This window comes from Haliaeetus leucocephalus, unplaced genomic scaffold (assembly GCF_000737465.1).
Source record: "Haliaeetus leucocephalus isolate CR32 unplaced genomic scaffold, Haliaeetus_leucocephalus-4.0 Scaffold93, whole genome shotgun sequence".
NCBI classification, from domain to species: domain Eukaryota; kingdom Metazoa; phylum Chordata; class Aves; order Accipitriformes; family Accipitridae; genus Haliaeetus; species Haliaeetus leucocephalus.
The window spans coordinates 2,899,539-2,911,555 of record NW_010972529.1 but is presented as its reverse complement, the minus strand read 5'-3'; the positions used below and the strand labels follow the sequence as shown (position 1 = coordinate 2,911,555).

General features: G+C 39.8%; 1 protein-coding gene across 3 annotated transcripts in view; it reads right to left on the bottom strand.

The window, feature by feature from the left end:
- The window catches only part of APP (amyloid beta (A4) precursor protein), a 232,634-nt gene that overhangs the window by 91,671 nt on the left and 128,946 nt on the right, over nt 1-12,017 (bottom strand). For 2 of the 3 annotated variants that reach the window (XM_010585305.1, XM_010585306.1), the window contains exons 6-7: nt 10,408-10,610; nt 203-370 (exon numbers count right to left, since the gene is read on the bottom strand). In XM_010585305.1, coding sequence (XP_010583607.1) covers nt 203-370; nt 10,408-10,610 — 371 coding nt within the window. The remainder of the gene's footprint in view (nt 1-202; nt 371-10,407; nt 10,611-12,017) is intronic. The other variant, XM_010585307.1, reaches the window with a different exon arrangement.

The window sequence follows — 12,017 nt, the reverse complement described above, 5'->3', positions numbered from 1 at the left end:
GAAGTGTTAGGCTTTCAGCTACCTACTTGCAGACCCCCGTCTACAGCACCGAGAAGTCGCCCACTACCATGCTGGGTTAGCGAGAGGCTAATGAGGATCTAGCGGTGAGCGGAGGTGTTGGACAGACCGCGGCCAGGGGTTAGTGTGAGCCCAGGCCTGCTCCCACCATGCGGGAGCAAGGGAGGCGTGGAGGGGCACTTACTGACACTGCCACAGACCGCCATGCAGTACTCCTCCGAGTCAAAGTTGTTCCGGTTCCCGCCGCAGCCGCCGTAAAAGAAGGGCGCGCACTTTCCTTCGGCCACGTCAAAGTACCAGCGGGAGATCATCGCGCGGCAGGGACCAGTCTCGGCTTGCTCAGAGCACACCTCTAGTCAGAGGAGACCCGGAGGAACCACATTTAGCATGTAAGTAGCATTGTCTCAGTTTCTTAACTAGGTACCTCTCAATGTCCACGCACGCGAGCGAGGAAGGCAATGTACCAAGGAGGTGTTTCAGGGAACAGGAAACCCTTCCCCGGAAAACCACCCCGGAGACAACGAAGGTAAATCTTGAACTGACTCAGATGCGTACCACTAAGACTCCTTAGCCTGCCTATGGTTTCATGTTTTTAGCTACTTGACCTGCAGGCACTGAGGGGTGTTGCCCTGAAAAAGCTCCAGCATGGTGGCAATGGTACAAGCGTGAAGTTGCGTCTGCTTCCAGGCCAGACGGGTACAACCACTGGCTGTCCACGGGGTCTGCCAATGGCCCCAGGCAGATTCCTGCCCAAGCAGCCCATTCCATTCCATACCTGTCTGGAAGGGGAACATCTGAAATCAGAAAGAGCCACCTTTTTTCTTGTTGTTTTTTAGCTATATTAACCCCCCTCTTGCCCAAATCGAGAAGGTTTCCTAACTTGTACAAAAGAAAAAAACAAAACCAAAACATTAATGAGTTATACACGAAAACAAATTCTCTTCAGACACCTATTTATATATAGTCACTGCCAAAGAAATTCCCTCTTGCAAGCTGCCTGGCACAGGGTTTTTAATTCATAGTTCGAGGGCTCACATATATAAAATTCTGCTGTAGCTTTAACCCATCCATGGGAGGAAATCTCATCCCCAGTGAATATATACAGGAAAAAAAATTAAACCAGTTTGTGTTTGTGTTCATTGTGAGCTGCCACAGTCTCTGCCTACATCCTGCAACACATGAAAACCTGAGGGAAGAACCAAACCACACAAATTAAAGGAAGACAAAGCAAATTCTGCCTGCAATTTGGAATTCAGCCAATTACACATGTAAACGTATAGCCCTTTACCAATAATGTTCCAAACAGACAAAAACAGTTTTATCTTTCAACATGCTGCATAAGTCGTTTCAAATCTACATAATGTTAAACACCAATACACCCCTCATTTGCTTTCATCCCACGCACTGCATAGGCAAACTGGTATGTTCAACGAGAGGCTTCTAAATTCTCTGCTTATATTTGAGTTTTGTGGCAGATCCCTAAGGGTTGCAAGGTATGAAGAAATATCAGTGCATTAGCACTTAAAATGCCCTGCATGTTCATCACCTCTCAGATGCTGGCTACAAAGAATCCTGCTTTTCAGAGTCTGTCCTGATCTATCACTTCACTCTCCCCAGGAGCACTGCTATTTATAAACAGATTTTATATCCAATTATCATTGGCAGTCAGTGTATACCTACATTTCCTTAAATATATAATGCAGGTATAATTTTACATGTCTTGAACGTATTCACATATTGTATCTACAAACAATGTCAGGAATCAATTTCAGGGAGCATACATTTGATCTAAGAGAAACAGATCCAAGTGTACACAACCATCGAGGATGTGCTACAGATGTCACAATCCTGTACCAAGTAATTAGGGGGGAAAGGAATAGCAGGGGGTGAAGGAATACTAGGGTTTTTTTACTTTAAGAGAAAACAAAGTAAGAATATTTAATTGCACAACACATTAATTAAAATTAATTGTATACTAGCATATAATTAGTTATAGACCACATTTAGTATACAAGTGTTTCTTCTGATTTATTTTAAAATCAAATCCAGCCCTGCTGTCCAATTATACAGTCAAATCTTCATGTAAAGCCAACTTTGCACAGCCTTGGAAGAGCTGCCATGTGTCAATTAAAAATGAATAGTGACTCTTGACATTAAAGAGACAGGTATAATCAAGAGAATTTTTGCTGACAGGAAATGTCATTTCAAAAAACACAAAGGTCTCAACAACTCAGTCTTTCTTAGTTAATGTTGGCTATGGGCTGACCTCTATCCACACAGTTAAGCGCCTTCTAGGTTTCCCTCAAATACTAGTTCTCTTATAAAGTCTGATTTATTTAATTTCGCATTGTTAAATGTTATCAGGATGCGACCAGTTCACAGATATAATCTGAAATTTCCTATAGGTACTCCTCTCATAGAAATAGCAGCAGAGTTGTTTTTTTTTTTTTTTGCATGTGCAAAAGCAAAGGTAATTGCCCATCAAATAACTGATGCCAGTGATAACAAGGAATTGGCTCTTTGGAAACTAAAGTCATTTATACTCATGAAGATGCACTTGAACAAGCTTTCAGGAAACCACAGGGTAACATATTAAAAACAGCAAGCCTGAAGCACTGCAGCCCAGTGTTGTGGCCAGGGACCTGCCTCCTGCCTGACCTGTCATCTCCCACCAGGCTGGTGCTGACAGTGCAGGGCAGTGGAAGGACATCCTTCCCTCCAGTCTGCACAGCCAACTGTACTGCTATTGGTGAGACCTAAATGGCAATTATTTCACTGCAGAGAGAAATGGTCTACTGTGTAAACAGTTTATGACCCAAATGAAGATTAAACAAGAGAGGAGACAAATGCTCTGGGTTACTGTTGCATGACTGCTGTGTTTAAGGGAAGCATGTTGCTGGTCCAGTCTAGGAAACTTCTTGCTGCTGTCATCCCTTTCCCAGTGTCACCGTCACTGTCCACCATTGCCTGTTCTCTGTGGAGGGCTCAGAGTATTGTTCCTTCACCCCTGCTTTGGCCAAAGTTACATTTTTAAACCAGCTTCAATGCCTGGGAAGTGGTCCCATCACTCCTTTTGGTGGGCCAGTTGTTCCTTCAATGCCTCTCCGTATCTTGTCCTTACAGAAAAAAGCCACTGCATTTGACCCTCAGTTGTACCACCTCACCTGAGAACATGGGGAAATGAAGTGCCAAGATGGGAAATTCAACAGGTTTTCTTGGGCTATTAATCCAAATACCATTTCCCCTTCCACTGGTACTGAGTATAGCAATTAATGCCTATGATGGATGAGCCACGGTATTTTCAGATATTAGCAGCAGGCAGGCAGCATAAACTGCTATATGATTCATCAAAAAATTCAAAGCTGTCTTTGCTTCATATATTAATCTTATTGCTGAAAACTGATTAAAAGATGAGTTACTTTTTGCAACTGTGTAATTCAATTTTACTTGATACCACAAATAATTTGTATCCAGTACAGCATTAATGGTGAGCTTTGCTTTGTTTAAGGAACTTGCTCACTCTCACCCCCCTCCAAAGATGCATTTTTGCCAATGGCTCCATGAAACTGGCTAAAATTAAAGAGGACAAGCCTTTGCCACAACCCAGGTTCATAAGTGGTCTAAATTCTGTTTTCAGACTCTTACAGTTTTGAAACCCTCCTTCTTTAATAGTAAAATTTCTCTTTATCTTCTCTGTGGCCTAAACCAAAGATTACAGTTGCCAATACCTTCCTTCTCTGAAATGGCAAATTCTTTTTGAGATAATCAGGAAAGTATAATTCAACTTTCCTCATTCCAAGCTTCTTATACTTATTCCAGCCTCTTGATGCTAGAAGAGTTGTTTCTAACCAAGCAGGTACATCATTCCCTAAAGGACAGTGCTGTGGCAAAGCTTTTTGAGTTGCTTTTAAATTAATAGTTATAGTGATATACTGAAAACTAATCAGTTACACTAAACATCGGCACTGACTATGTTATTTTTTCTTTGAAAAGCACAGACTTCAGCACCCTAGGAAATACACAGTCTTCAAGTATGCAGACATTGATTTATAGTGGCTTTACACAAAGTACTTCCATAAATACTCACTTACCAAAATGCTCTAAGTAGAGCTAATTAGAATTTATGTGCAAACATTTTAGATACTTTTGATGATCAGTTTTTACAGAGGGAAATATAAAATATAGTTCTGAATGGCATTTTAAATTTTTTCATTACCATATAAATTGGTTTTTTTCTGTTCCTTGAAGAAAACCCATTTCAAATCAAAGTGAAACTATAATTGCTTTATTTCAAAATCTCAACTCCATGTTTTTTTTTCCACATGGGACTAACACTTACTCTGTGAACAACAACATTTTCAATTGAGGAATCTGAAACAGAATTTAAACTTCTAATGGCGGGGGGGGGGACGACGACGGAAATTAAAACTACATTTACATACTTCTATCACTGTAAACATCAAGGTTACTCAGTATTTTCTTCAGGATTTGAATTTATTTACATGATCATGAGAACTAAGCTCATTTAAATGCTGGCACAGTCAGTCCCAAACTTTAAACCAGAAATTAAATTTGAAGAGATTTAAGAAAAAAAAGGACAAACAGGAGGAGTTAGACTACCAACTCTGACCTGTCTTGGAAGTTGGGTCCTATGTTTAGTTTACACCTCTGAAAAACCTCTTTATCCTAACGCTACAGTAGAAAGATGCCGTCATGGTGGCTTACAAATATTACAAGTTTTTTAATTTAGCCATGGTAATGGAAAATACATTGTATTGATGACTCTTTCTGTACTAACAGCCCTTCAAACTTGAAGTTGATATTGTCAAGTACATACAGATAAATCATACTGGTGGTATGAACCAACTCACTAGCACTGGTATGTGTTTGCTTTGTCTGTGTTGCTGTCAGTTTAAATTGTGTATCATAATCACACGGGACCTGAACAAGTCTTAAACAAGGACCTAAACCACTTAGCTGCTTAGGTATATGGGCTCACAATCTTACAGTTTACCATTGATATTTCACTGAAGAACAGAGTAATTGATTAATGCAAGTGAGGCCAAAGAAATAAACCTCTCAAATACGTATTGTGACATATATGCTCCACTTTATCATGCGGTAGTATATACAATATTACAACTGGAGTAATTTTGGCTTCCGTGTCTTCAGGATCTGAGAGCTATAGTTTGAGGATATTAATACACATGTACCCATATTAGTCTCCATTTTTTAACTAGCTGAGAAAAATTAGACAAGAGTAAATGCACTCTGTTTTTCTTTTAGTTATGCTGTTCATGTTCCAAAAAGGCACAATACTGTTTTGCTCAATGAATTAATCAAAAGGGAATATTTAAAGATAATTTCACTGAAACAAACTTCCTCATTCTGAATATATGGTTAGAAGAGGCAGCCAAACTTTAGTTTGAGTATTCAATGACAAAAGCTGACTTCAGAAGAGGTTTTTGGAATTAGGAGGAGACAGCTGTGAAGTTGGCACATGCTCTAGGAATAAAGTTGGTGCACAAGCTACAAAATTGCCAAAATACTTTCTACAGAGAAAGTTAAAAGAAAAAAGCAAAATGATGACTTCTAAATGCAATACTGAAGGACAGCTCTTCTAAAACTGTTAAATACCCTAAAATTGTGATTTCTATCCTGTGCAATTGAGATTGAATTTCTCTCTTTAATGTTTATTCTTAAGTTACTGGAGGGGAATATTTGGAATATGAAAAAAAAAATTAATTGTATACTTGGCTAGAATACAAAGCCTTATAATTCCCAAGTGGAACAAATACGTAAAAATACGTTTTCTATTTACTTGTGCACAACACAACTACATTTTGAACCAAGGTGCCATATAGTTACTACCGATGGCCAGAATCCAAACAAAAAGCCCAGCTTGATTTCAAATGTAGGTCAATAAAATTTCATAATTTATGTGTATTTTAGAAAAGGTATCATTTCCACATAACATCATGGTTATGCTAACATTGTGAAGGAATATGTGAGTGAATGTGAAGATTAGCACAAAAGCGCATTCCAGTCTTTTTATACAGCAAAACAAAATATTCAATTAATTACTGCTTCAATATAGTAAAACAACATTTTCTCTAGGGAAACAGATTCTTGGGGGATTTCTTCTGGCAGGATATATTTCAAATGAAACCACACTCCGCTCTCCAACCTTACATAAAACACTACTATTACTGTGTTTAGTATTTTGGTACCTTTGCCCTTGACCCAAAATAATAATAATAATATATTGCTTTTCCATCAACAAGATTACTAGATCATAAAAGAAGATTTCTTCCAATTGCAACATATCTTGAAGTATTATATCATGGTGGAATAGCTGTGCTTTAAATTATAATGTCTATCAAAAGCTATCAGTCATTTTAATGCAAATCCATTAGGTTAACTTTATCAGCTCTTGTTCATATGTTAGAGCAGATTATCATTCTTAATGAAGATCTCCTAACAAAAAAAAAGTAGAGTTATCATAATGTGTACTCTTCGTATAGCAACCTATGGATCTTAATATGGAATACGATCACACATTATCTTTTTCCAACTAAAGTATACTGCATAGTCTTGAAGCAAATGAAGAACAAGGAACTACTACTTTGAAAGAAAGATAATAACCTTTCAAAGAAGAAAGCGGGCCAAATCTATGGAGGGTGAAAAAAAGCCCAATTAATCCAGCATATGCTACTAATATTATCCCCAAATTTACAGCTGATAGGTCTAGTAATCAGGGTTAACCCCCCTTGCCTTAGAATAGATGGCAGCTGTCACTGAATGGATTTAAAGTCTTTTAGACATAAAAATCTTCAGCAAAAAAACCCCATGCTAGATGAATAAAGCTAAGAGCTACCATACAAACATCAGGCTACTTTTCTCTTGCTAGGAAACCAGCATATGGTCTCTCGCTTGCAACTCCAGATTGTAGACACAGTCAAAATGTCACGTCAAGCAGGACTGCTTAAATTCTTTCCTAACTGTTCAAAGAAATCCAGCTGAATTACAGAAAGCAAAACCAATTGCTAAAGGGCAACATTATACGCTAGACAAGGCAGGTCAAGCTTATGCTGCTGAATCCCCCATATCTGCTGATAGGTATGTGAAGAAGCTGCCAAGTGTTTTCTGCCAGGCTGCTGCGCTGACCCTGCTGCTCTCCTTTAAATGAGACCTGACTGACTGCTATGTTGATGGGAGGCACTAAGCTGAAATTGCTTATTCTTTGTTGTACGTCAAGAGAGACTGGTTTTTCTCGTCACCTACTGTGCTGAAGGACAGCAGAAATGAAATCACAAACAATTGCGCATGATGGGGAGCAGCGCTCCTGCTTGCTTTGGTCACACACTGGAAGAATCACCTGGAGCCTGGATGCCTTGGGAGCAGCTCTGTAACACTCGCAATGCTGCAACGATGGCAGTAGAAATCAAACTGCTCCCTTGCTTAAATCCTGGCAGCAGAGTCACCTCCTTTGCTCCATATAGAGACAAAAGTCAAGAGCCAAAGTTCTCCTGCAGAGCTTCATAACCAAGCCACACTTTCTTCAGCACAAATTCAGTGATAACATCTCCCGGTGATGAAAGGTGAAAAACATTGACCTGACATTAATTTCACTCTTTAGATCCCTGCAACATCAGACCCGCAATCAGCTGGATTTAACATCTGAACTTCAGCAAGAGTGTATCAAAGTTTAAACTGGGTTTGCCGCCCTACTCCATATGAACTAAGAGTAGAGATGATCCTTCACAAAAGGCAGGAAAGTGAATACTGGCAAGTACCATGCTAGGAAAAATTGATTCACATTTTTGAATAAACACTATAGCTTGTCAAAATATGGTTGCTGCAGAAACTGAATGAAAAGATTGTCCTCGTGCCAATGACCTCTCCCATTCTCTGGAAATAAGTTTGCAAGTAGTTCTGCTATGGCTACTTTGATCACGATTCATTAAAATACGCATAGAAATAAAATTGCCTGACAAATTGATTGTACAATAGCTCAAGTATCTTTAAAGTATAACATCACATTTACGCTTTTCAATTACTTCTAGCTGACGGCAATCGTTCCATTGATTTGGGGGAGAAAGGGCTCACGACCAGCCCAAATTTAGATCCTAATTTATGGTTTTGAAGAGCTGCTCTTTGTTGATTTCACACACGACAAGCAACTCCTCTCAAATTGGACAAACCCACTCACTGTGCTCTTTAATGCTAATGACATAATATTAGTCACAGCTTCATAAAGCATACATAAAACTGGCTGTAAAGTGTCTGTGAAGAGCATCCTAGGATACATTTTATGAACTGCACTTAGTAATACTTGGGAAAAGCAGCCTGAGCAGAGCTCACGTCCATGAGAATGAAACTCCAACACTTAACCCCACCTGGAAAGGCTTTCAAGGTGTCTCCATAGGATAGACCACTTCTTAATACATACATTGTCTACGAGGTACCTCTGCTTCTTTCATTTGCACTGACAGCGACAACAGCAGATGTTTGCAACAGCAAGACAACAGCAGATGCTCACCACTGAAGTTCCTATGCTGGATCTGCTGGCTGCATCAGGAGGACAGGGGCCCTGTAGGAAGCCTTCTCACAAGTGCAGCAAGGGAAGTAAAAGCAAGGGCCAAGGCTCTAAGTTATTTGGACACTTCTACATTTAAAAATAAGCAAGCATTTTGCATAGTGCAGCTCTGTCAGATGCCATTTACACACGCTCAGGGACAGTCTCGACAGGACAGCTGGAGATCAGAAAGCCCGAAGGGCTGTGGCAGAACTGTGCTGAAGACTTGCATTGGTAACAGATTGCCCTCACCTCACTTGCAGCAACACGTATTTTACTGACAGTCACCCAAGGTGGGAAATTTTAGACTTGGGAAAAAGAGGACAATAGCATTTCATTATCAGCTAGCACGTGTATACATTTCTAAAGGATTTTTAAAAGGTGGCTTCAATAGTTTGCCTCATCTCTCTTGTATTTTACATTCATATTATTACACACTACTTTCCTGAAGGCTAAATATCTTAACCTCTTTGAAATGTCAACCTCAGTAAAGAAACACGTTCTACCTAATTTGTCCTCATTTCCACTCATCCAAAATCCCATTAAAGTCAAGTGTACTGCTTTTTTTTTTTTTCCTCTCTCTCTCAATATTCATTTACCGGCGAGAACGGGACATTCTATCCCCAGGTGGTGAAAGCTCACATATGGAAATATATTTAATTGGTTTAAAGATTTAAACATAATCTCCTCCCACCCCCTCCTCACTGAAATGGCTTTCCAATAACTGAGCAAAACACTCAACACAGTTATATACGACAGAAACGCACAAGACTGCATTGCCAGCCTTAGAAAGAAACATTTGCAAGTGATTTTAGTGAAGCATTAGCGCTTTTGATTAGCGAGCTTATGTGCATGCAGACTGAACAGAAAAACGTAAATGAAGTAACTCTGCTTTTTCCAAAGCATACCCTGGGCACCCTTCTGTCCTTGGCACGTGTGATGAATCGTAGCCGGCAGCCCTCTGCTCCACACCTGCTCTGCCAAACATTGGCACCACAGTTCAAGAGAAAAGGATGCTGCCACATGCAAAATGGGGGGCTCTGCTGGCACTTCAGTCCCAAGCATCCCCAGAGGCGGGGGTGGGAAAGCAAGGGGAGAGGAAAGGAGCCAGGCCAGACATTTTCTGCCTCATTTCTCGACTGCCCCAATTGCTGCTGTTTTTATGTTAATAACTACAAAATAACACGAAAAACAGATTTTAGAAATGAAGTGTTCTTTCTCACTCCATGTTTTCCTTTTTGGGAAATGCACTCCTATTTCCTCCTCCCCCCCAATACAACTCATTAGTTAGGTTCACTTTTCTGCATAGTTTTTTCTAAACTCACTTAATTTTACTGAATTAGTAGTTCATGGAGAAATATTGGAAAGAGGTTTCTAACAGAAATCACACAAAATTACTAATCACTGCTGTTAATATAAGAGACAAAACCAGCTAGTGCTACCTTCTGCTTTGAATTGACACTCCCTATCCTTCTACAACACACGCACAGGATAACCCACACACATACTTTTGCTGTGGTATTTGCTACATATTGCATCAAATTTTATTTAGTGCTACTTTAAAATAAAACCAACCCTTCTGCTTCCATCTGCATCATACACAACAACCACACTTCATAGACAGACACCTCCCAAGAATATTTGTAATGGGAAAGGGGTGGGGATTCAATGTGAAAATTACAGAAGCCAAAGCACGACAATGCTGCAACTTAGGGTATTTTGCTGTTTGGAACATTTTTTGTTGTAAAGGGCAAACATGCAAAGCAGCAGGATCGGTTTTCCAGTCCCAAGATAAATGCCCATGAATTTACCTCTGACAACCTCTTCCACAGACTCTGTAGTTGTGGTGGTAGTGGTTGCAATACTGGTAGTTCTTTCAGTTGCTTCCTCATACTCTTCCTCTGTCTCTTCTTCAATTTCATCACCGTCATCATCATCATCATCAGCATCTTCATCTTCCACAACGGTTAGCTCCTCATCTTCCTCTGGTTGTTCTTCTACTATTTTATCATCGCTAAATGAAGAAAATGATAATGATGTGTCAGCAACAAAATGATTTCAAGATAACAAGAGAGAACAAGTTCAGAAACTCTGTAAAGACAAGAAGATACCTGTTTCTCTATCTTCCTCCCTCCCCTTTAAATAAAAAAGAAAGAATCAGAGACTCCAGAACGTCCCAACGAGTAAAAAATCAGAAATGCTAAAAACCCCCCAAAAGTCAACATTAGCAATGCAGTGAGAAAACTAGCAAGATGCCAGACTGGAGCTCCTCCTTTTGCACAGGGATGGCAAAAGAATACCCATCAGCAATACAATATTTTGACAGCTGAATAACACTCCAAACATGCTTGCTCCACGCTACTGTCAACAAATCAATTTTTATTTTGAAAGAAGCTCAAATTAGCGCAAAATGCACTCAGCTGGTAGGTATGCAGAAGCAAGAGAGTTCCTCAGGACTTGCTCACCCAGGAGACACCTCATCCAGAGGCCAGCTGTGGACTACCTTGCATGCCTTTTGCAGAGGACTACCAAGCGTTGAACTGACGGGGAATTGTCTACACTGACTGCTGAGTTTTTTGTTCTGTTGTTAAAAGCGTTGTGTGAATGGAATTGCTTGCAGAGCTGTCTGTTTTCACAAAGGACAGGACAGAGACAGTTGACACATGATGCTGCAATTCACGCTTAGCTGACTGTTGATAGTTTTTGTCTTTGAGGTTTTATCTCCAGCACAGCAAGCTCAGCTGAGATGTTCTGCACTACCAACACTGCTGTACAACTGATGTGTAAGGCCTCCATAAAAGACTCATGGTACTGACGTGTGTTAGAATGGCAACACATGCACCCCTACTCTCACAAAGAAATATCAAACTATTGGGCTAAATATTGTTATCCATCATAGTACTTTAAATTCATATAGCTGCCTAAAATCCTCAGGACTTTAATCAGTCTTGGACGATAGGAGGAAATAGTGAAGTTGACTATCAAATGCATTTGGTGGCTTAGTGTGTCAAGAATTTTCTGGGGTTACTCTTTGTTCTGAATGATATAGGAAACAGGCCAAAAAATGTATGCTTGGCTACTGCCACTGTTGCTTTTGAAATGCCTTCTAACTCAGTGCCCAGCTGTGGCAAGGTTTTGGGTTTGTTGAATCTGATCTTCTACTTGAAATCTGCTACTAATGAATAAATGATCTTTAAATATTCAAGCATGCAGTGACTTTTTGTCACCTTCATACACAAGTGGTTTTGCATCTTTTTCATAGCATCACATATGCTTGAACAGCCTTTTAGGTGAAATTAACAACTTCTCTCCTTCACCTCATTTTTGAGACCAAGCCTGTAATATTTCATTTCATAATATGCTGCCTACTACAACTGTGCAAGTGAACTCAGAGCAAAAAGGAGGACAGTATGATTTTTCT